This window comes from Aureococcus anophagefferens (genome assembly GCF_000186865.1).
Source record: "Aureococcus anophagefferens unplaced genomic scaffold AURANscaffold_23, whole genome shotgun sequence".
NCBI lineage: Eukaryota > Pelagophyceae > Pelagomonadales > Pelagomonadaceae > Aureococcus > Aureococcus anophagefferens.
Window position 1 is genome coordinate 250,308 of NW_008705583.1, and position 20,584 is coordinate 270,891.

Consider the following 20,584-nt stretch of genomic DNA (forward strand, 5'->3'; position numbering starts at 1 on the left):
CCCTTCACGGCGGGCCGCGTCGACTACGACGACGAGACGGCGGCGACCTACCCGCCCGTCGGGCGCCTGCCCGCCGCGGAGAAGGGCATCCCGGCGGGCTGCCCCTTCGAGACGTGCGACGCGGTCGGCGTCATGCACGGCTGGGAGGCCCTCGCGGAGTACATGCGCACGGACATCTTCTACCGCATGGGCTTCGACGACCGCGAGGCCGTGGCGCTCCTCTGCGGCGGCCACGTCTACGGCCGCTGCCACACGGACCGAGAGCGGCTACGCGGGCGCGTGGGTCGCGGAGATGACCCAGTTCTCCAACGAGTACGCGGCCGACATGCTCGAGGACACGTGGACCTGCGTCGACCACGACGACGTCTGGCTCGACGACATCGGCGCGGCCGAGCTCCGCCCCGCGCCGGGCAAGAAGCAGTACGTGAACCGCGAGCGGCCCGCGGGCTGGGCGCCCAAGGACGGCAAGGCCCTCGTCTGCCCCTTCTCCTTCGCCAAGGCCGAGGCGAGCCTCCCCACGGAGCCGCCGGCGTCGGCGACGCGGCCGGGCTGCCCCTTCGCCAAGGCCGCGGCGGACGACGCGGAGCCGGAGAAGGAGAAGTGCGCGTCGTCCGCGGGCGGCGAGCCGGACAACCAGATGATGCTCGCGTCGGACATGGTCCTCGCCTGGGACAAGGGCTTCCGCGTCCACCTCGAGGCCTACGCGGAGGACGAGGACGCGCTCCGCACGGACTTCGGCAACGCGTTCAAGAAGCTCACGGAGCTCGGCTGCCCCTTCGCCAAGGAGCCCGCGCGCGCGCCGACGCCGTGAACCGCGCCACCCCTGTCTGTTTACTACCGCTTCTTCTTCTTCTTGGGCTTGGGCTCGCCCATGCCGCGGTTCGCCGCGAGGGGCGCGCGCCGCGCGAAGCCGACGATGGCGTCCTTCTCCACCGCGGCCTCGACGCCGCCGACGAGCGGGTGCTCGTCGAGCAGCGCCGCCAGCAGACCTTCGCTCCGCGGGTCCTCGAGGAAGAGGAACGTGCCCGCGTCCGGTTTGCACGCGTCCATCGCCGCGTCGACGACGCGCCGCGCCTCGTCCTCGCCGCCGCGCGCGTAGGCGCGCTCGAGGCAGCGCACGCCGAAGCACGCGTCGTAGGCGCCGTCGTCCAGCTTCGGCGGCTTGCCCGAGGCCCGCGCGAGCACGACCTCGACGGCGAGGCCGAGCTTGTTCGCGGCCATCGTGATCGGCCCGCGGTCCGCCTCCTTCGGCGGCGACGCGTACCACTGCTTCACGTCGCAGCCCATGGGCAGGTAGTACCTACAGGGTCGTGCGTGGCGCGAAACGCGCGACGGGAGGGCGCGGCGCACGCACAAGTTCTTCGCACCGTCGACGCAGTCGATCTCGAGCACTTTCGAGCCCTTGGGCACGCCGGAGAGCAGCTTCGTCACCAGCATCTGGTCCTGCCAATATCTCGGTTTGAGGAAGTCGAAGGCGGCGCCGTGGGTGGCCGCCAGGGCGGCCATAAGAGCTCCAAATCGGCGGCCCATGCCACAGTGGTGCTCCCAAACCAAGGACTGTGGCGAGAGCAGCTCCTCGCGCACGGCCTCCAGCGCGCCGTCGAACGCGAACGATGTCGGGCGGCTTCGAGGCCATGGGCCTCATGCCCGAGCTGCAGATGGGCGTGGAAGAAATCGGCTACCTGCTGCCGACGGAGGTGCAGGACGAGGCCATCCCTCTCATCCTCGGCGGCGGCGACGTCATGGTCGCGGCGCCGACGGGGAGCGGGAAGACGGCGGCCTTCGCGCTGCCGATCCTCGAGCTCGTCCACGAGAAGCTGCGCGAGGGCGAGCGCACGGGCGGGCCCGCGCGCGCCGCGCCCGCCGCGGCCGCGGGCCCGCCCGCGCTGAGCAGGGAGGACCGCGACCAGACCATGGCCATCTCCGACGACGGCGCGACGTGCCAGTCGCGGAGCGAGCGCTGGGCCGGCGCGCGGGCGAACTGCGGCGCCCGGGGCAACGGCGTCGTCTACTACGAGGTCGCGGTCGAGGACGAGGGCCTCGTCCGCGTCGGCTGGTCGACCGTCGCCGCGAGCTACGACCTGGGCACGGACGCCAAGGGCGTCGGCTACGGCGGCACGGCGAAGAAGAGCCACGCGCGGAGCTTCGAGGCCTACGGCGAGACCTACGGCAAGGGCGACGTCGTCGGCTGCTGGCTCGACCTCGACAGCGGGTCGTGCGGCTACACGAAGAACGGCGCGGACCTCGGCGCGGCCTTCGCGCCGCTGCCGGCGAACCTCGCCAAGGAGTGGCTCTACCCCGCCGTGGCCATGCGCAACGCCCAGTGCTCCGTGAACCTCGGGGCGGCGCCCTTCAAGCACCCGCGCGCCGGCGCCGTCCCTTTCGCGGCCTTCGCCGGCCTCCGCTACGCCGCGCCCAAGGCGACCGCGGGCGCCTTCGAGACGTCGAAAAAGTCGAAGAACGGCGGCCGCGGCGTGTCGGCCATCGTGCTCGAGCCCGCGCGCGACCTCGCGGAGCAGACGCACCAGTGCTTCGAGGCGTACGCGAAACACGTGACCGGGCCGTCCCTGAACTGCGCGCTGCTCATCGGCGGCGTCAACACGAAGGCCGCGGAGACGGCGCTGCGCAACGGCGACGTCGACATCGTCACGGGCACGCCGCTGAAGATCTGGGATTTGGTCAAACGGGGCGTCGTCGACTGCGAGAGCAGCTGCCGCTTCTTCGTGCTCGACGAGGCGGACCGCTTCATCGAGACCGACGACACGGAGACGTGCCTGAACATCTTCCGCAAGCTGCCCCAGGGCGCGGCGCCGGGCGCCCGCGACAAGCGGCTCCAGGTCTGCTTCTTCTCCGCGACGCTCCACAGCGACGAGGTCAAGCAGCTCGCGGCCAAGGTCTGCGAGTCGCCGACCTGGGTCGATTTGAAGGGCGAGAGCCACCTGCCGGACACGGTGAAGCACGTCGTGGTCCCCGTGGACCCGACGGGCGCGGACCCGGCGGTCGTCATGCTCGCGCGCGACGCGGCCGCGGCGGGGTACGCGACGGACGCGGTGCACCGCGGCGGCCAGCTGGAGGCCAAGACCTACGAGCCGCCGGCCCACGTGCGCGGCGACGCCAAGAGCACCTACAGCCCCACGCCCGACGCCTGCTCCGAGGTGCTGAAGCTCGCGAAGCCCGCCCTGCTCGTGAAATTGATCGACGCGCTGAAGATGGACCAGGTGCTCGTCTTCTGCCGGACGAACCTCGACTGCGACCTCCTCGAGCGCTACCTCGTCGGCCAGAGCGGGGGGCAGAAATTCAAGGGCAAGCGCGACAGCGGCAAGGAGGGCGCCTACAGCTGCTGCGTCCTCGCGGGCGCGCGGTCCATGGACGAGCGGCGGAAGAACTTGGAGGCGTTCAAGGCCGGCGACGTGAAGATCCTCGTCTGCACGGACGTCGCCGCGCGGGGCATCGACGTCACGGGCCTGCCCTTCGTCGTGAACATGACGCTGCCGGACCTGCCGGAGAACTACGTGCACCGCATCGGCCGCGTCGGGCGCGCGGACAAGGTCGGCCTCGCGATCTCGCTCGTCGCGACGGCGAAGGAGAAGGTCTGGTTCTGCCAGAAGGGCAAGAAGCCGCCCCAGAAGGACACGCGCCCCTACGACGCCGGCGGCAACTGCGTCTGGTACGACGAGCCGACGCTGCTCGCGGCCGTCGAGAAGAAGGTCAAGGCGAAGATCCCGACGATGGCCGCGGCCGAGTGCCAGCTCCCGGAGAACCTGCGCGACGTCTCCTTCGGCGACGAGGCCAACGAGCAGGACCAGTTCACCAAGGCGTCGAAGCTCCACCGCGACGCCATGGCCGACGACGTCAACGCGCTCATCGACATGGAGACCATGGCCCAGCGGTCCTTCTTCGCGCTCCAGGTCATGGCCCAGGGCCAGCCCGCGGGCTACGAGGCCATGATGCTCCCGGTCAAGCCCCCGACGCCCCCGGCGACGACGAACAAGCGCGGGAGGTAAAAGAGGTGATTAGAGCGCCCGGGGTTGGCGGCCGCGGGCCTTCGCCGTCTACTCGAGACCGCGCCCACGGCTGCCAGGATCTTTCGTCGCCTGGACTTTCGGGGGCAGCGGAATCACACTGGCACGGTGACGCCGGCGCTCCCCCTAGCCCAATTACCGCATAATGCTGTGCGTCCCGTCGACGCCGTAGTTCGCCCCCGGCGCCGTCAGCGTCCGCGGCGAGACCCCCGCGGGGAAGTTGCGGAAGAGGGGCGGCCGCTGGCCCGTGCCCGGCGGCCGCGCGGTCGCGAGGCGGTCGTGCTCGTCGCGCGTGACCATGTAGCTCGACGCGTTCGACGCCGCTGCGAGGCGGTAGGACGCCGCGGTGTCCAGCCGCGACGACGCCGCGGTGTCCAGCGCGACGACGCCGCGGTGTCCAGCCGCGACGACGCGGCCGTGTCCAAGCGCGACGACGCCGCGGTGTCTAGCCGCGACGCCCCGGTCCCGAGCCGCAGGTGGTCCTCGACGTCGCGGACGTGGCGGTGCGCGGCGTCGCGGCGGTTCAGGCGGTCGCTGTCGGCCTCGTTCAGCCGCGACGCGGCCGTCGACATGCGGCCCGTGCCGTAGTGCAGGCCCTCGCCCGTGCCGCCGATGCCGCCGTGGCGCGGCGCGAGGCCGCCGGCCGCGGTCTTGCGCCGCTCGTCGTCCGCGAAGCGCGCCTTCTTGTACTTTTTTTTGCGCGGCGCGCCGGACGACGCGTTCGTCTTGGGCCGCCGCGGCTGGTTCGTGCTCGGCCGCATGGGCGGCAGGGGCCCGTCGAAGGGGATCACGGGCTCGTGGGGCGGCGCGGGCTTCGCCGGCCCCGGCGCCGTCGGGAGGCGGTGGTCGTCGCCCTTCATGAAGCGGCCCCACTCGTTCACGGGCGCGCCGCGCGACGGCGGCACGGGCACGACGTCGCGCTTCGCGATCTTGAGGTTCGTCGGCACGCCGTGGACGACGGGCGACGGCTCGCGCGACGGGCCGTTGTACTTGCGCCGCGCGGCCTCCTCCGCGGCGTGGGCCGCGGCGGCCTCGGACACGGGTCGCCGTCGCCGCGCCAGCCGTCGACGACGGCGGGCCCCGGCAGGTGCTGGCGCGCGCGCGCCGGCTTGCGCACGAGGCGCTTCGTCGTCCGGCGCCGGAGCTCGGGCTTGGGCTTGGGCAGCGGCGTCGAGTCGTCGCGCGCGAGGTAGGGCGCGATGCTGTCCTTCTGGCCCGCGACCTCGTGCGCCGTCCGGGGGAGCTCCGTCCGCAGGTCCGGCAGCGCGGGCCCCCGCTGCGCGTTGCTCACGTGGTCGTCGTTGTCCCGGGACACCGTCGCCGCGCCGGAGATGTGCTCCTGGGCCTCGAGGTCGTGGCCCCGGCGGCTCTTGTGCCGCGCGTCCATCTTCTTCGACACCCAGTCGCCCGCGACGCCCGGCGGGCGGCTCACCTCGCCCTGCGCGAGCGTCGACTTGCGCATGGTCACGGCGCGCGACTTGGGCCGCACGCGCGTGATGAGGTCCGCGACGCCGTCGCCGAGCCGCCTCGCGTTGGACGACACGACCTCGACCAATTTCCGCGCGGACGCCGTCGGCGCGCGCCAGACCTTGTCGAGCCCCTCCTTCCGCAGCGCCAGGACCGCCGCGTTGTTCGCGTGGATGGCCTTGCCGGCCCGCGTCGCGTCGTGGCTCCGGAGCTCCGCCGCGTTGCGCCGCTCCGCGCGGTCGTCGTCCCCGCCGCCCTGGATGGCCTCGCCGCACTCGGAGACGAACTCGCGGTAGTTGATCTCGCCGTTGCCGTCGGCGTCGAAGCGCCGCGCGAGGTCGTCGAAGCTGTTGTTGTCGAGGCGCAGGTTCATGTTCTTGAGCACGACGCGGAACTCGTCGTAGGAGATGTTGCCGTCGCCGGACCGGTCCGCGAGGCGGAACGCCTGGAGCGTCTTCCGGTGCTTCAGCGCGAGCTTCTCGTGGAGCGCGGCCCGCGCGGCGTCGGCGTCGACGACCGTGGGCAGCTCGACGTTGCGCACCTTGCCGACGCCGCCGTGGGCGTGGAGCTTCCGCGTGCCGAGCTCGCGCGGGTCCTCGGGCGCGCGCGTCGCCTTCTTCCGGTGCGTGAGCTCCCAGACCTCGTCGGCGTCGCCGCCCTTCTGCTTCGTGCCGGCGATGCGCGACGCCGCGACGCGCGCGGCCTTGGCCGCGCGGTCCGCGAGCTCGAGCGCGCGCTCCGCGGCGGCCTCCTTCTCCGTCTGGCCCGCGTGCGCCAGTTCGACGGTCGTGTGCGTCGGGTCCTGATGCTCCCGCCCGGCCTTGCGCAGGTCCGCCCGCCGCTGCTCGAGGCGCTCGAGGCGCTGCCGCGCGTTGCGCCGGAAGGTCTCCTCGACCGACGACGACGGCGCGCCCATGTTGACCTTTTGCACGGAGCTCGGCCGCCGGTGCGGCGACCGCGCGCGCCGTTGCAGGAGCTTCTGCTTCTGCATGCGGTCGAAGATGCCCGCGCCGGCCTCCTTGTGGAGGTCGCCCTCGCGGTTGTGCGCGTAGGCCCGCTTGTGCTGCCGCTCGACGTTGTTGGCCATGCGCACGGCCGACTCCATCTTCGACGTGCCGGCGATCTGCTTGTTGATCTTCGTCTGGCCCACGCCCATGGACGTCTTCGCCCCGAGCATCATCTTCTTGAAGAAGAAGCGGTGCAGCTTCGATGCCGCCGCGGTTTCGTCCGCGCTCATCACCATGGCGGCGACGAGCGCTGCGGAGAGGCGCCGCGGGCTGCTGCCTCGAGCGCGAACGATCGTTTTATGATGGATCGGGGTCGACGATGAAGTTTTTAGCCCTGCTTGCGGGGCACGCGGAGCAGCGCCGCGAAGACGAAGCGGACGGCGTCGAGCGTCGTCGAGGCCGGCTCCAGGAGCAGCGTGCCGCCGCCGTCGCAGGCGAGGCGCAGGGCGCCGCCGACGACGTCCGCGCGCGCGACGCGGCCCGTGGGCGCGGGCGCGTCGGACCCGTCCGCGGGCGCCACGATGACGCCGTCGCGCATGACGGTCACGGCCGCGGGCCGGCGCTCCGCGCCGACGAGGGCCCGCGGCAGGCGGAGCACGGGCCGGCCGGAGCCCGCGAGTTTCGCGACTTTCGCGTAGACCGCCCGTTTCGCGGCCGCGAGCCGCGGGAGCACGTCCGCGGGCAGGCGCGGCGGCGCGGCGCGGCGCGCGTCGGCGAGCAGCGCCTCGAAGACGCGCGCCGCGCAGGCGTCGTGGCAGGGCGCGAAGACGGCGCCCCTCGCGCGCGCGGGCAGCGGCGCGGCCGGCGCGTCGTCGTCCGAGGACGCGTCGCGGGGCTCGAAGGCCGCGAAGCCCAAAGCGAGCGTCGCCGCCCGCGCCGCCGCCTCGCAGCGGGCCGCGCCCGCGCGGAGCGCGTCGCCCGCGTCGCGCTCCGTCCGGCACGCGGCCGCCGCCGCGTAGCGGAGCTGCAGGAGGAAGTGGCGGTCGAGGGACCCGGACGCGCCGCCGTCGTCGCCGTCGGACAGCGACCCGTCCTTGCGCCGCCGCAGCCGCGGCGCGCCGCGCGCCTCGAGGAACGTCGCCCTCCGCAGCGCGTCGCGGACCCGCGTCTCCAGGTGATGCGTCGCCGCGAGCCGCGCGGCGGCCCGCGTGTGCCGGTCCGGCGACGCGCCGCCCGCCGCCGCGCCGTCGAGGAAGCTCACGCAGACCACCGCGCAGCGCCGCGGCGCGCGGCGCCGGCGGCCGCGGAGCCGGCAGCAGAGCTGCAGCTCCGCCCGCGCGTGCGCGCCCTTCACGACGCCGCTCGCGCAGACGTAGCCCGCGCGCCGCGCCTCCACAAATAGGCCCGCGGCCTCGGCGCCGGCGACGAGGGCCGCCGTGATCGCCGTCGCCGACGCGCCGCGCGCGACCTCCGCCGACCGCACGCTGTGGAACGCCGCGGCGTCGTCCGCGAGGCCGCCCTGGGCGCCGGAGAAGCGCGCCGCGGCCCGGCGCGTCGCGGCGCCGGACATGGTGCCGTCGCGCGTCATGCCCGCCGTCGCGTCGTCCTCCGAGTCCACGAGGTCCCAGCGTTTGCCCGGTCCGTCGGAGGCCCAGCCGCTGCCCTCGGCGATCGACGCGGCCTCGTCGTCGCGCTCCTCGAAGGACTGCTTCGACGACGCGTCGTCCTCCTCCTCCGAGTCCGACTGGCTCGTCCAGCGCAGCGTGCGCCGGCCGCCGACGGCGAGGCGCGATTCGAGGCTGGCCATGCTTGTGGGCTGCTTCACCTTTGTGGGCAGCTTTGGCGAGCATGAGGTTTGTTGCCGCTGGATCTGCGCGAAAAAGGCTGGGCTGTGCTTTTGAGAGCTCTCTCTCGTCGTGATGGCGCGTCGCCTCGCCCTCTTCTGCGCGTTCGCGACGCAGATCGCGAGTAGCTTGCGCGCGCCGACGCCGCAGCTGCGCCGCCGCCGCGTCGTCGCCTCGACGCCGGACAGCTCTGTGGACATGCAGGAGCTCATGGCCAAGCAGCACGACGCCAAGCTCGAGGCCGTCGACCGCGCGAAGAAGGAGGTCTACAAAGAATACGAGGAGCGCATCTCGGACCTCGAGGCCAAGGTCGCGGCCGCCGCCGCCGCCGCGACGGCCGCGGCGCCGGGCGCCGCGAACGCCTGGACCGGCGCGCGAGACTACGGCTGGCTCGCGCAGATCCACGACCCGCTCGACGTGCCGAAGGCGCTCTGCGCCGCGGCGCTCCTCGCCGTCATCATGGCGCCGGGGATCTTCGGCACGTACCAAATCGGCCGATGGTTCGCCGTGCAGCGCGGCCTCGTCGGCGACGACGACGAGGACGCCAAGGGCAAGGAGGGGCAGTACGTCCTCGGCGCGAACATCGCCATCGCCGTCGCGGTGAACTCGCAATGCCTCGACCTTGGGTACTAGCTGGGAGTAAGAGGCGTCCTGGGACCTGCAGGTGCGTGTCCCTAACTTCAAGTTACTAGTAGGAGAGGCGAGGAGGAATGGGGCCCTAAAACGGCCGCGCGGGGGGCTCGGAGCGCCCTCGCTACATGATCAGCCCGCGCTGCTTGTCGAGCGCGAGCGAGTCGAGCGCGGCGGCGACGCCGTCCATGCGCTTCGAGAGGGAGCGGCTGCTGCGCGTCCACTCCCAGCGCTGGAGGACGCGGGGCCAGGTCTCGCGCGCGAGCAGGGGCAGCGTCGCGACGCCGTAGTGGCGCCGCTTCACGCGGAGGATCGCGAGCTCGACGAGGCCCGGCGTCCCGCGCGCCCCGCGGCACGTCGCCTCGAGGCGTCCGAGCTCCGCGGCGTTGAGCCGCGAGACGACGTCGACGGCGACCTCGGGCGGGAGGCCGCTCAGCGCGCCGAGGCCCGGCAGCTCCGCGAGCGGCTCCTCCGGCGGCGGCGGCGCCGCGGCCGCCGCGGCCGGCGGCGGCGGCGGCGGCGCCTCGGCCTCGACGGCCTCCGCCGGCGCGTCGTCCGCCGGCGCCGGCGCCGGCGCCGAGAAGTCGGGCGCGGGCGCGGGCGCGGCGAACTCGGACGTGGCGAAGTCGGGCGCGGGCGCGGGCGCGGCGAACTCGGCCCCGGCGAAGTCGGGCGCGGCGGCGGGCGGCCGCGAGTCGCCGTCGCGGCAGGGCGACCCGAGGCGCTCGCGGCGGCGCTTCGCCTCGCGGCCGACGACGGCCTCCTCCGTGTCCGCGTCGGCGTCGGACTCGGACTCGAGCGCGCCCGAGCCGCAGATGCGCTTCGCGCCGCGCGGGGGCGCCGCGCCCGTGTCCATCGCCGCCGCGACCTCGCGCCGCGCGGTCGCGAGGCTCAGCCCCTCCAGGCCCAGGGCGTCCTCGCGCGGCGCCGCGCTGCCCGGGTGGAAGCGGATGGGCGTCACCGTGCCCCCGAGGAGCTCCCGGTCCCGGAAGACGGGGCTCTCGGACCGCGGCGCGGACGCGGACCGCGCGCGGCGCCGCGCGCGGCGGCCGCCCCGGCCCCCGGCGGGCGGCTCGTCGTCCTCGGCGTCGACGAGGGCCACGTCGTCGTCCTCCTCCTCGCCCTCGCTCACCGACGACGACCCGCCGTCGGCAACGAATTCTAATCTGCGCTGCAGGCTCCCGCAGGCCGCCGCGAGGCGCCGCAGCGGGAGCCGGGACCGGGACAGGTCCAGGTCCGTCTCCAGCAGGGCGAGGACGTCGAGGATGCCCCGCTCCGCGTGGGAGAGCACGAGGGACTCCGCGTTGGGGGCGCGGGCGCCGCGAAGAGCCGCAACCATTTTGCCCGAGTTTTTTTAGCCGGACGATGTTGCTCTGCATCGTCGCGTGTTGCACTCGCGCGAGGCGCATTCGAAGGCCTATTCGAGGCGCCAACAGCGGAGCTCACCACCTTACTCCTCGTCGTCGTCGTCATCGTCGTCGTCGTCCGCCTCGACGAGCTTGCGCTTCTTGATGGCGTCGAGGCCGCGCGCCGCGAGGTCGAGGCTCACGTCCGCGTCCTGGATGGCGACGGCCTCGCACTTCTCCGGGTTGTACTCGTCGACCTTGAGGCCGTCCTTGCCCACGGTCGCCGTGACGTCGAAGTCGTACTGCGTGCCGTCGTGGAGGAGGGAGATCGTCGAGAGCCGCGTCGCCGACGAGTAGTACTTGAGCTCGGCCTCGAGCACGGCGCGCGGGTTCGCGAGCTTGAGGAACGCGTCCTGGTGCGGCTGGAGCTCGATGGTCACGCCGTCGTTGAGCTTGACCCAGGTGACGAGGAGCACGTCGTAGGGCAGCACGCGCAGCTCCCGGAGCATCCACAGCGGGCAGAACACAAAGTTCTCCGGCGCGCGGAAGTCGAGCGGCGAGCAGTAGACCTTGTCGAGGCGCGGCAGCATGCCGATGCCCGGGCCCTGGGCGTCGCCGGGCCGCGAGCGCGCGGGCGGCGCGTTCGCGAGGGCGCGGCCGCTCAGGAGCTCGCGGCCGCGGACGGACTCGCCCGCGTGGCCGAGCGCTCGCACGAGGTCCGCGTCCTCCCGGGGCTCCAGCGCCTCGAGCTCGAAGTGCCAGGGCACCTCGTAGGCGCGCTTCGTGAGCTCGGCGCCCACAGACCGCGCCATGGACACGCGGTCGCTGAACTGGACCTTGCCGTGGCCGGGCTGGCCCGGCGGCGGGTCGAAGTCGCTCGTGAGCGGCAGCACGAGCACGGCGCGGTGGAAGGACCCGGACGCCTTCTGGAGCGCGTTGTAGTCCTCGACGCGCTGCTCGAGCTCCGCGCGCTTGTTCGCTTCCCGGAAGCCTGCGCCGGAGCCGAAGATCTTCGCCACCGCTTCGAGCTTCCGGCTCACGAACGCGACGCCCGCGCCCGACAGGCCGCCGCTCAGCACCTCCTCGTCCTCGAACTCGTCCTCCTCGAGGTCGTCGTCGTAGTCCTCGTCGTCGTCCTCGTCGTCCGCGTCGTCGTCGTAGGCCTCGTCGTCGTCGTCGTCGTCGTCGTCGAAGCCGCCGCGGCGCACGGCCTCGACGGCGCGGCGCGGCGCCGGGCTCGATCGCCGCAGCGCCGACGACGGCCGCCGGAGCGCCGAAGAGAAGTGGGTCGCGGCGATCGCCGCGATGATTGCAGACAATTTTGCGGCGACCATCGACAAGGCACTCTAGCGCTGTTGAAGCCGGCCTTTACACAAATCAATCGCTTGCTCGCGAATCTAATGATTTCCCAGACTGAAATGGCTGCCCCGCCGCTTCGCGCCGTCACCCTCGCGGACATCGAGGTCGACGGCGGCATGGTCGGCAAGGGCCGCGAGGTCCTGGAGACGTACGGCTGCGTCGTGCTGAAGAACGTGCTCGACCCGGCGACGGCGCTCGACCCGATCCTCGCCGAATACGACCGGCGCCTCGACGACGTGCTGGCGAGCATGGGCGCGCCCACGGCGGGGACCTTCGCCGAGCGGCTCGCGGCGCTCTACAACTCGGGCACGGGCGTGCACCACCAGGCCTTCAACATCTCGCTGCCCGCGGCCGCGGGGATCCCCGCGTCGACGCCCGTGCACACGGGCGCGGCCATCTTCGCGCTCCTCCGCAGCCCGGCGATCCTGGACGCCGTGGAGGACGTGCTGGGCGGGGAGATCCTGTCGAACCCGATCCAGCACGCGCGGCTCAAGCCGCCGGAGCGCATGGTCGTCGGCGGCGCCGGCCAGGGCCTCGTGCGCGCGATCGACTGGCACCAGGACGCGGCGGCCATGTCCGCCGACGCCGACGCCGCGGACTTCCTGACGGTCTGGGTGCCCGTGACGGACGCGACGGAGGCCATGGGCTGCATGGTCGTCCAGCCGGGCAGCCACCGGGAGCGGAGCCAGCTCCAGCGGCACTGCCCGGGCATGCGCCTTCCGGGCCGCGACGCGGCGCCGTCGCTCGTCGTGCCCATGGAGCGCGGCTCCATCCTCGTCTTCCACAAGCTCCTCGTCCACAAGAGCCTGCCGAACGTCTCCGACGCCGCGCGCGTGTCGCTGGACCTGCGCTACTCGGTCGCGGGGCAGAAGACGGGCCGGGACGTCTTCCCGGAGTTCCTCGCGCGCAGCGCCGCGGACCCGGCCGCCGTCCTCGACGACCCGGCGGAGTACGCTCGGGCCTGGTGGCGCGCGCGCGACGCGCTCGCCGCGACCGACGCGAAAGTCTACCTCGGCGTCCGCTGGAACGAGCCGGGCGTCGAGGTCGCCGCGTCCTGCTAGGGAGCTCGCGAAAGCCACCCGAAAGCCGACGCCGCGCGAAAGCGCGCGACGCCATCCGAAGAAGCCGACGCCGCGCGAAAGCGCGGAACGTGGAGCACTCGCCTCTAAGCCGCGCCCGCGCATAGCGCCTCGGCGTCGTCGTGTTAACACATGTGGTCGCGGACGAGGGGCCGGGGCCTCTTGGCGACGTCGTGGCGCGACGCCGTCGGCTGCTGGTTCATGGCGACGTCGAAGACGTCGTGGTCCGCGCGGAGCGCGACGGACGCCCAGCGGAGCGCGGTGACGTCGCTGCGGACGGCGGCGAGGACGACGTCCTTGTCGTCGCGGAGGTCGTGGGACGCGTGCTCGAGCGCGCGGCCGCAGGTGGCGACGGCGGCGAGGACGACGTCCTTGTCCGCGCGCATGACCGAGGACGCGAAGCGGAGCTGGTCGCCGCGGCGCCGCACGGTCGTGAGCACCTTGTGCTTGTCCGCCTTGATCTCGCGCTCGGCGGACTTGTCGCGGACGAGGTCGTCGAAGAGGGGCCGCACGGCGCGCCGCGCCTTCTTCAGCGCCATGCTCTGCGTCTGCACGGACTGGCGGTCGATGCCCGCGAGCTCGTAGAAGGTGAGGAGCTCCGGGTGCGTCGCCGGCGAGCCCCGCCGGTGCGCGTGGAGGTCCACGTCCAGGAGCTCGCGCTCGTGGGGCGCGAGCTCCGTGAGCTTCGCGGCGCTCCTCGCCCGCCGCGGCCGGCCGAACGTGTGGCGGAAGACGCGCGACGCCGACGACCGGTCGTCGATGTCGTCCTCGACGATCTTCGGCGGCGCCTTGACGGGGCTCAGGTGCACGAAGCGCTCGCTCGACGTCCGCTGGAGCCGCCGCGCCGCCTGGCCCGTGCGCAGCGGGTTGAGCTGCCCCGGCTGGAAGACGCTGCCCTTCGGGGCGACCTTGATGACCACGGTCAGGCCCTGGACGCAGGACGTCGTCGTCTTCCCCGGGGACCCGGCGGCCGGCGGCGCCATGCGTTACACCCTAAATTGGTAGGGAGAGCGTCGCATCGGCGGCGCTGGGGAGGACTGCAACTTGCAGGATCTTACCTATGCTTGTTGAAAGTCTTGTTGAAGCCCGCCGCGCGCGTCCCCCCCGAGCAGTTCAGTGTCGCCTCTCGTCAGATGCTTGCACCGAGCTGCAAGAGCGCCGCCGCCATGAGCCACCGGTGCCGCCGCCGCGACGCCGCCGCGCCGCGCGGCACGACGGCAAACATGCGTTCGCTCATCTTCGCGCTGAGCGTCGCGGCGACGACGGCCGAGCTCGTCCCGAAGGCGTCGGCGCTCGCCCTGCCCAATCCCCTGCGCCGCTTCGGCGGCGGCCTGGGCAAGCGCGGCGGCGAGAAGCAGCAGCCGGCGAGCGAGCTGCTGACGCCCGGCGAGACGCTCGTCGCCGGCGCCGCGGCGCGCATGGTGGCGCAGACCATCCTGCACCCGCTCGACGTCGTGCGGACCCGCACGCAAGCCGTGTCGATGGGCACCTCCAGCCTCGCGGAGTCGCTCTCCTTCGGCCTCATCCCGCAGGTGGGCCTCAGCGCGCCCGCGGGCGCCATCCAGTTCACGGCCGTGCGCAAGGCCCGGAAAGCTCTCGAAAACGCGCTGCCGGACGACTTCGTAAAAAGCTCGCAGGGCCGCTTCGCGACGCAGCTCGTCGCGGCCGCGTGCGGCGCGGCGTGCGCGGGCGCGATCCGCATCCCCCAGGAGGTCATGAAGCAGGGCTGCATGGTCGAGCTCTACCCCAACGCGCTCGTCGCGTTCTCGACGATCCTCGCCGAGAAAGGGCTCGCGGGCTTCTACAAGGGCGCCGTCGCGACGATCACGCGCGACGTCATGTGGAACTCGCTGTCCTTCTCCATCTTCCGGCTCCTGCTGGACTACGCGAACACGTCGAACCCCAAGGCCCAGTACTCGCTGGGCATCGCCGCGGGCTGGCTCGCGGCGCTCGCGACGCACCCGTTCGACGTCGCGAAGACGCGCGTGATGACGTCGTCGGGCGACCTGACGGTGGGCCTCTTCGCCCAGCTCGCGGGCCTCGTCGAGGCCGAGGGCTGGCAGGTGCTCCTCTCGGGCCTCGTGCCGCGCCTCCTCTACCTCGGCCCCCTCGCGTCCCTCGTCCTCGCGACGAACGAGGTCATCGCCGGCGCGCTCGTCAAGGCCCGCGGAAAGGCGGCGCGCGCGGGCGGCGCCTAGTCGTCGGCGGCGCGCGCCCCGCCGCCTAAGCTCGAAGCAAGATTAGAACGGCATCGACCGGAGCGAGCCGACCGTGGCGAGGGACGCGTCGTCGTCGAACGCGCCGGGCACGGACGCGGACTCCGCGAGGCCCCCGCGGGGCCGCCGGGTTCGGGGCCCCGCCTCGTCGTCGAAGAGCGCCGCGAGGCTCCGGTTTCCCCGGGGCTTGGCGCCGTCGGAGAGCGCCTTGCGCTTGTCGAGGATGGGCTTGAGCTTCTTGGGCGTCGCGGAGAGGAAGAGGTGGTGCGCGTTCTGCTGGGACCGCTGCCAGCCGCTCCGCTTCCAGGCCATCTCGCCGATGGTGTCGCCGATCCGGTACTCGGCGGGCAGGGGCGGCGCCGCGAGGGCGGGCTCGAAGGCGTGGCCGAGGTGCGCCGCGGGCGCGTCGGGCGTCAGCGGCGGCGAGAGGCCGTCCAACCCCAACCCCGGCGCCGACGGCGGCGTGTGGCCCATGTTCCGGAGCACGGCCGTGAAGCGCCGCGTCGCCATGACGCCCCGCGACACGACGCGGAACCGGCTCGTGTTGAGCCACGTCACGAAGTCGTGGATCTGCGCGCGCTTGTCGCGGTTCCCGTGCGCCTCGCAGAGGTACTTGAAGACGACGCCGACGTCGTGGTCGTTGACCTGCGACGGCCGCGCCCTGAGGTACCTGCGCAGCGCGCCGTGGAACTCCAGGAGCCCGAGGCCCTTCCCCGCGCCCGTGCCGTCCATCGTCTTCAAATCCTCCGGCAACCTCGCGCACGCGTCCTCGTCGAGCGCGAGGTACGCCGTACGTAACCGCGCGTGGAGCGTCACGAGCGACTTCTCCTGCTCGCTCTCGGAGATGGGCAGAGCCGGCAGGGACCGCGCCTTGGCCAGCAGCTTGCCGTGCCGCTGCGCGACGGGCGCGCCGCCCTCGACGAGCGCGATCGCGCAGGCCGGCCGAAAGGGCGCGGGCCCCTCGCCCGGCGGCGCGTCCTCCTGGAGCGTGCACCAGTCCAGCGGCGTGCGCCGGTAGGTCCGGTCCTCGATGGACGGGTCGACCTTCGGGCCGTACGTGCCGTCGAAGTCGCGGAGAAGCTTCCGGACCATGAAGGGGCAGTCGTTCCGCGCGCACCAGCCCAGGAGCGTCTCGCCCTCGTTGTCGACCACGTTCGGGTCCGCGCCGCGCCGCAGGAGCTGGTCCATGGTCGCGCACATGATCTCCCGCGGCGGGCCCGTGACCTCGCACGCGCGCGCGGCCGCGAGCCGCAGCGCGGTGTTCCCCTCCGAGTCCGGCGCGTCGAGGAGCCCGCTCGACCGCTTCGCCGCGTTCGACCTCTGCTCGCCCGCGGCGTCCAGGAGTAGAGCGAGCTCCGCGCGGTCGCCGTGGCGCGCGGCCAAATGGTGCGCGGACCGGCCGAGGCGGTCGCGCGCGCACAGGATGCGCTCGAGCACCTCCGGCTCGCGGCCCGCGGCCTTGAGCAAGGCCCGGAGGATGGCGTGGCGCCGCAGGCCCACGCACATGTGGAGCGCCGTCTGGCCGCTCAGGTCCGCGGCCGTGAGGTCCGCGCCGAGCTCGAGCAAAAGCTCGACCGTGGACAGCCGGTCGTTGAGGATCGCGTAGTGGAGCGCCGTCTTCAGGCTCGACTGCTCGCGCGAGTTGACGCCGATGCCGTCCGTGCGCAGCGGCCGCTCCCGCGGCGGCACGAGGATCGCGTGGACGACGGCGTCGTTGCCCGCGGCGGCGGCGCCCGTGAGCGCCGCGACGCGCGACGGGATCATCCTTCGACGTTTGCCGCCGGCGACGCTCCGGCGCTGCGCAAAACCGCGGCGCGCCTCGTCGCCGTCGCGTGCACGGCGCCGCGGCGCGCGCCGTCGACGACGCCGCGGCTCGGAGAAGCAACGCGCTAGTATGGGCAGTTTCGAAAAGTTGGTAATTACTTCAGCATCGGCTGGATTTGACATGCGCGGCTTGGTCCATCTTCTCGGTCCACGGACGCGCATGTACCCTTACCGCGCGCGGGTCCTCCTAGAGCTTGCCCTGGCGGCCGTAGACCTGGGCCTTCATGACGAAGTCCTGGAGCGGCACGGGCAGCAGCCCCGCGACGGGCGTCGCGCGCGAGTCCGGCCCGACCTTGTAGCCGTGGAGCGGCCGGCCCGCCTGGAGCGCGAGGCGGATGCGCTTCGCGACCTCGGACACGTGGGTGCCCTTCTCCGCGAGGGAGTACTTGATGAACGTGTCGAGCAGCGGCCCGTACTCGTCCTTCGCCTGGTCCGTGCCGAGGCGGGCCTTGCACGCGGCCCACATCTGGTCGTTCAATTTGAGCCCGTTCTCCACGAGCATGGTCGGCTTCACGAAGCCCGGCGAGATGATGCAGGCGTCGATGGGCTTCTCCGTGAGCTGCATCTCCACGCGGAACGACCGGACGAACGCCTCGACGGCGAATTTCGACGACATGTACGCCGTGAGCAGCGGCGGCACGGGCGTCAACACCCCGCCGCCGGTCCCCGTGAAGACCATGCGTCCGCGCCGCCCCACGGCCTTGACGCCCGCGCGCACGTGGGGCATCATGGCCTGGACGACGCGCACGTAGCCGAAGAAGTTGACGTCCATCTGCTTCTTGTAGATGTCCATCGGAATGAACTCGCCGGGCCCGTTGTAGCCCATGCCCGCGCACTGGACGACGGCCACCAAGCCCTTGGCGCCGTTGGCGCCGCTCGCGAGGTCCGCCTCGACGCGCTTCGCGGCCAGCGCCACGGACTCGTCCGAGCAGACGTCCAACGCCACGGGCACGCACCGCTTCGCCGCCTCCGGCGAGTGCGCCTTCAGCGCCGCCGCGAGCTTCGACGCCGACCTGTCGTCGTAGATGCCCGCGTAGACCTACCAAGTGCGACGGGGTCGGATTTCTTCACATCTTCAGGCGAAATTCACGCGAAAGAACACTCCTGTCGCTCGACGCTGGCGTAGACGCGCTCGTAGGACGCCTCCTTGCAGAGGTGGAGCACCGTCGCCTCGCCCATGCCCGAGTCCGCGCCCGTGACGAAGATCGCGCCCGTCTCGGGCTGCTTTTTGTGCGCGGGCGACAGCCACGCGGGCTGCGCGTGGGCGACGACGGCCAGCGCGAGCCAGAGCCAGGTCGGCGCGCCGGCGCCCGTGACGAGCGTCAGCGCGTAGCAGCCCGCGCCGATGGTGAAGAAGCGGTGCACGTAGTTGCGGTGCAACGCGGCGACGACGACGGTGACGACGCACACGTCGACCGCGAGGTGGTGCTGCTGGAGGAAGGGGTAGAGGACGTCCATCGTGCCTACGGTGGTGCGCGTGGCGGCGCGCGGGTGCGTTTGTGCGGGGCGGCGACGCGAAAGGCGTGTGTCTCAAGGGTAAAAAGCTGTCGTCATGAGACCGCGAGGGTCTCGATGCGGATTTTCAGTATGAATAATGAATCATCGACGGCATGTGCGCGCGTGTGCGGGGACGCCGCGGCGCGCGTGTAGTGCTTGCCGCTCGCGATCCAGCTCGGCAAGAGTGGTCGGGAGAGGACGGCACCTTCTACCGCTTTCCCTTCAAGTTACAGCTCACATTACGTCGTCCTTCCCGACGCGCTCGTTGAGCGCCCGGGCGAACTTGACCATGACGGTCGAGATGGCGGCGTCGATGAGGGCCCGCGAGAGCCAGCCGCGCAGGTCCGAGCCGATGATCCAGGTCACGTCCGCGCCGCCGGCGCCGGGCTCGACGACCCAGCCCGAGGGCCCGTTGAAGCCGCGGACCGCGCCAGCCACGGGCGGATAGGCGTCGTCGACGAGCCCCGTGCCGCCGACGAGGAAGCGGTCGCCGCGCCGCTCCGTGCGCAGCAGGTTCGTGAAGTCCCGCGAAGAAACCAAGCCGCCGCACTCCGCCGCGGCCGTCGTCTTCGTCACGCGCGTCGGCCGCCCGAACGCGTCGGGGAACCCGGCCTCCTCGGCGAGGACGTCGTAGCCCACGAGCGTCGGGTTCCAGGTCGTCTGGCGCGCCTCGTCCTGGAGCAGCCGCGCGACGGCCTCGGGCGTCGCGCGGACGCCGCGCATGCGCAGCCGCCACGCGGTCGGCCCGCCCGCGTAGTCGCTGCGCCGCTGGCTCACGACGAGGCTCGGCTGCGTGAGCACGGCGCGCCAGCCCTTGGCGTCGTCGCGCGCGAGGGCGTCGAGGACGCCCACGGCCCAGAGCGCGCGCTCGGTGCGGTCGTCGCCGGCGCGGCAGAGCGCGTCCAGGAACCGCGTCGGCGGGCTCGCGTCCCAGGTCCGCTTCGCCGATATTTTGCGCGCTGGCAGGGGCGATACTTTCGCATCGACGGGCAGCGGCGGCGCGGCGACGACCACCAGCTCCTCGTCGTCGGATGCGGCGTGGTCCAAGGACGCGAGGGCCAGGCTCGCGAGGCCGCCGGCGCAAAAGGCCAGCACCGTCGGCAGCCAGCGGAGCTCCGGCGGCAGCAGGTCCGGCAGCGCGGCGCTCGCGCCAACGAGGATCGACGAGGCAATTGCGGGGAATGCCATCGCCACCATGGCCGTATTCTCAACGCTGCCCCAATTAGAAGCGACATCAAGCAGCAGTTGTTGAATCATTTGAAATCGGGGCAGCCATGGACCGCCGTTGGCGCAGAAGCATGCTCCTCGTGCTCTGTCTCGCGACGGCCGCGGGCCTCGAGGCGTCGTGCGCCAACGGGTCCTGCCGGACGAAGCGCCTGCAGCGCAGCGTGAGCGTGGACCAGATCAAGGGCGGCAAGCCGCCCGCGCCGCGGCCCGCGCCGCCGGCGCCGGCGCCCCTCGCGGAGCCCACGGAGCGGAGCGACTCGCGGTCCAAGGCCGCGGAGCTGCGGCGGCGCGCCGCGGAGCAGCGCGCGGACCGGCGCGCGCCCGCGGCGGCGCGCGCGGGCGACTCGCGCGACTCGCTGCTCAAGGCGGCGCTCACGTCGCGCGACGCGAAGCCCGCGGGCGACACGGCCACGGCCATGCGGGACCTCGCGAGCTCCATCGCGCGGGAGCGCGGGCCGGACGCGGCGCCGCCGCCGCGGCTCGTGCCGCGCGTCGTCCAGGAGCGCGAGGCGCCCGCGCGGCCCGAGCCGGTCGCCGCGCCGCGGCGGCCCGCGCGCGAGCCCTTCGCGGCGCGCCGCAGCGCGCCCCTGCGCACGCCCGTGGCGCCCCTCGACGCGCCGCCGGTGCTCGCCGGCGGCGCCGCGCCCGCCGCGTCGCCCGAGGCCGCGCGCGCGTCGGCCGAGGCCGTCCTCGCGGCGGCCGCCGCCGCGATCGCGCCGCCGGCCGCCGCGCCGTCGCCGCCGCCGCCGCCGCCCGCGGCGGTGGAGGAGGAGGAGCAGGTCATCGTCATCGAGCCGGCGGACTACCCGGCGGTCGCGGGCCCGGCGGGCGTCACGGTGCCCATCGAGATCGACGGCGCGGAGACGCGCCTCCGCGCGGAGCCCGGCGAGCTGCTCATCGTCGCCGCCCAGCGGTTCATGGCCGCGCACCTCACGGCGACGTCGGGCATCGGCTGCGACGTCGGCGACCAGCTCTGCATGATCGTCCGCCTCTACGACGCGCTCCGGCAGTTCGACGAGCGGCGGAAGGCCGAGGCGGCGCCCGCGGCGCCGCGCGCCCCCGCCGCGGTCGCGCTGACGGCCCTCGCCGGCGTCGTCGCCGCCCTCGTCGCCTGCCTCGCGCCCCG

At 73.1% G+C, this 20,584-nt stretch overlaps 3 protein-coding genes across 3 annotated transcripts; 2 read left to right on the top strand and 1 right to left on the bottom strand.

Annotated features, from left to right (window-relative positions):
• Positions 1 to 1,625: 1,625 nt before the first annotated feature.
• AURANDRAFT_733 (hypothetical protein) lies at positions 1,626 to 3,701 on the top strand (the record flags this gene model as incomplete). The annotated part of the gene is made up of 2 exons (XM_009041647.1): positions 1,626 to 3,002; positions 3,069 to 3,701. Coding segments are annotated over 2 exons (2,010 nt in total), but the record flags the coding sequence as incomplete, so codon positions are not given.
• A 6,743-nt stretch (positions 3,702 to 10,444) lies between these two features.
• Positions 10,445 to 10,738, bottom strand: AURANDRAFT_17647 (hypothetical protein; the record flags this gene model as incomplete). The annotated part of the gene is made up of 1 exon (XM_009041774.1): positions 10,445 to 10,738. A coding segment is annotated over one exon (294 nt), but the record flags the coding sequence as incomplete, so codon positions are not given.
• A 3,611-nt stretch (positions 10,739 to 14,349) lies between these two features.
• AURANDRAFT_15075 (hypothetical protein) lies at positions 14,350 to 14,862 on the top strand (the record flags this gene model as incomplete). The annotated part of the gene is made up of 1 exon (XM_009041683.1): positions 14,350 to 14,862. A coding segment is annotated over one exon (513 nt), but the record flags the coding sequence as incomplete, so codon positions are not given.
• Positions 14,863 to 20,584: the final 5,722 nt, after the last annotated feature.